Source organism: Callospermophilus lateralis, chromosome X (genome assembly GCF_048772815.1).
Source record: "Callospermophilus lateralis isolate mCalLat2 chromosome X, mCalLat2.hap1, whole genome shotgun sequence".
NCBI lineage: Eukaryota > Metazoa > Chordata > Mammalia > Rodentia > Sciuridae > Callospermophilus > Callospermophilus lateralis.
Genome location: NC_135325.1, coordinates 28,952,687 through 28,953,955, shown reverse-complemented (window position 1 = coordinate 28,953,955; position 1,269 = coordinate 28,952,687). Strand labels below are relative to the sequence as shown.

General features: G+C 44.1%; 1 protein-coding gene across 1 annotated transcript; it reads left to right on the top strand.

Annotated features, from left to right (window-relative positions):
- Window positions 1-383: 383 nt before the first annotated feature.
- On the top strand, window positions 384-995 carry Ppp1r2c (PPP1R2 family member C). The gene has a single exon (XM_077107529.1). The coding sequence runs from the start codon at window positions 384-386 to the stop codon at window positions 993-995; it is 612 nt and encodes a 203-aa protein (XP_076963644.1).
- The last annotated feature ends 274 nt before the right edge of the window (window positions 996-1,269 follow it).

Genomic DNA, 1,269 nt, shown 5'->3' with positions numbered 1-1,269 from the left:
TCACCTTCTGGCCGATGCCTCCCATCTTTCCAAAGTAGTGGTTTTCAAATTTTGACAGTAACAAATACATTTTACATAGTTTCTCTGTAGATGAAGTGTGGTGAAGTTCCATATTTCCTATCTTATTACGTTTAAAAAAAAACAAAAAAAGATGGCCGCCAGCTTGCGCTGGTAGCTGGTGACCTTGGCAGTGACATAGGCTGTGACGGAGGAAGGTAGCATTGTGAAGAGGCTGTGGTATCCTTTGTGATGCCTGGGCCATGGTGCTGACCATTGGGGTGTTGGGAGATGCTGGTCAGACAGTTCGGGCTGCTGTTTCAGCCCGAGCGTGGCGGGCGGCTGCTCTGCGGCCCCAACCTTCCGCAGCCTTTTGCTCGCCAAGCATGGCAGCCTCCACCACCTCCCACCGGCCGATCAAGGGGATCCTGAAAAACAAAGTTTCCACCAGTTCCTCGGTAGCATCTCCTGCCCAGCCATCAGGAGGTGCTACCCAGGAGGTGCAGCGAAAGAAATCTCAGAGGTGGGATGAATCCAACATTCTGGCGACGCACCGTTCATCATACAGAGACTATGATTTAATGAAGATAAACGAGCCTGGCACTCTCTGCGTTAGTGTACAAGATGACGGGGAAGATCCCAGTGAAGTCGAAGCAAAAGAAGACGTGACTCCAGACATCTTAGCTAAGAAACTAGCAGCCACTGACGCATTTGGGCCCGATTGCCAGGAAGAAGAGCAAGACAGCAGTGAAGCGCACACCAGCAAATACCTTCTCGATAAACAAGAGAAACAGAGACAGTTTGAGATGAAAAGGAAGCTTCATTACAACGAAGGACTGAACATCAAGTTAGCTAGACAATTAATTTCAGAAGACCTACAAGCTGAAGCGGAAGAAGATAAAAATCAAGAAAGTCTACATTTTACAAATGAAGAAAAGACTACTACAGAAGAAGCTCACACAACAGAAGAACTACACACCCAGTCATGCAATGCCTAGAAGACCTTTGTTGCTGTGAATTATTATCAAAATGCTTCTTCTCTTTCATAATTCATGCTTTAACTGCTGATTTGCCGATCGGTTAAATTGTACTACCAGAAATTAAATGGTAATCTTAAAAAATAATAGATTTGGTGGAAAATGGCTATCTGTTCTTGCACCTAATTCTTTGCTACAAATGTAGATCTTGACATTAGTCCAAAACCACATCACTTTTATAAATCTACTGGTTAATGTGTATATAGTTTTTTTAGTGTGTTGAAGGCTTAAATGG

Excerpts from the sequence above, each read along its gene's own strand:
- Ppp1r2c (XM_077107529.1), top strand. The coding sequence starts at position 384 with ATGGCAGCCTCCACCACCTCCCACCGGCCGATCAAGGGGATCCTGAAA.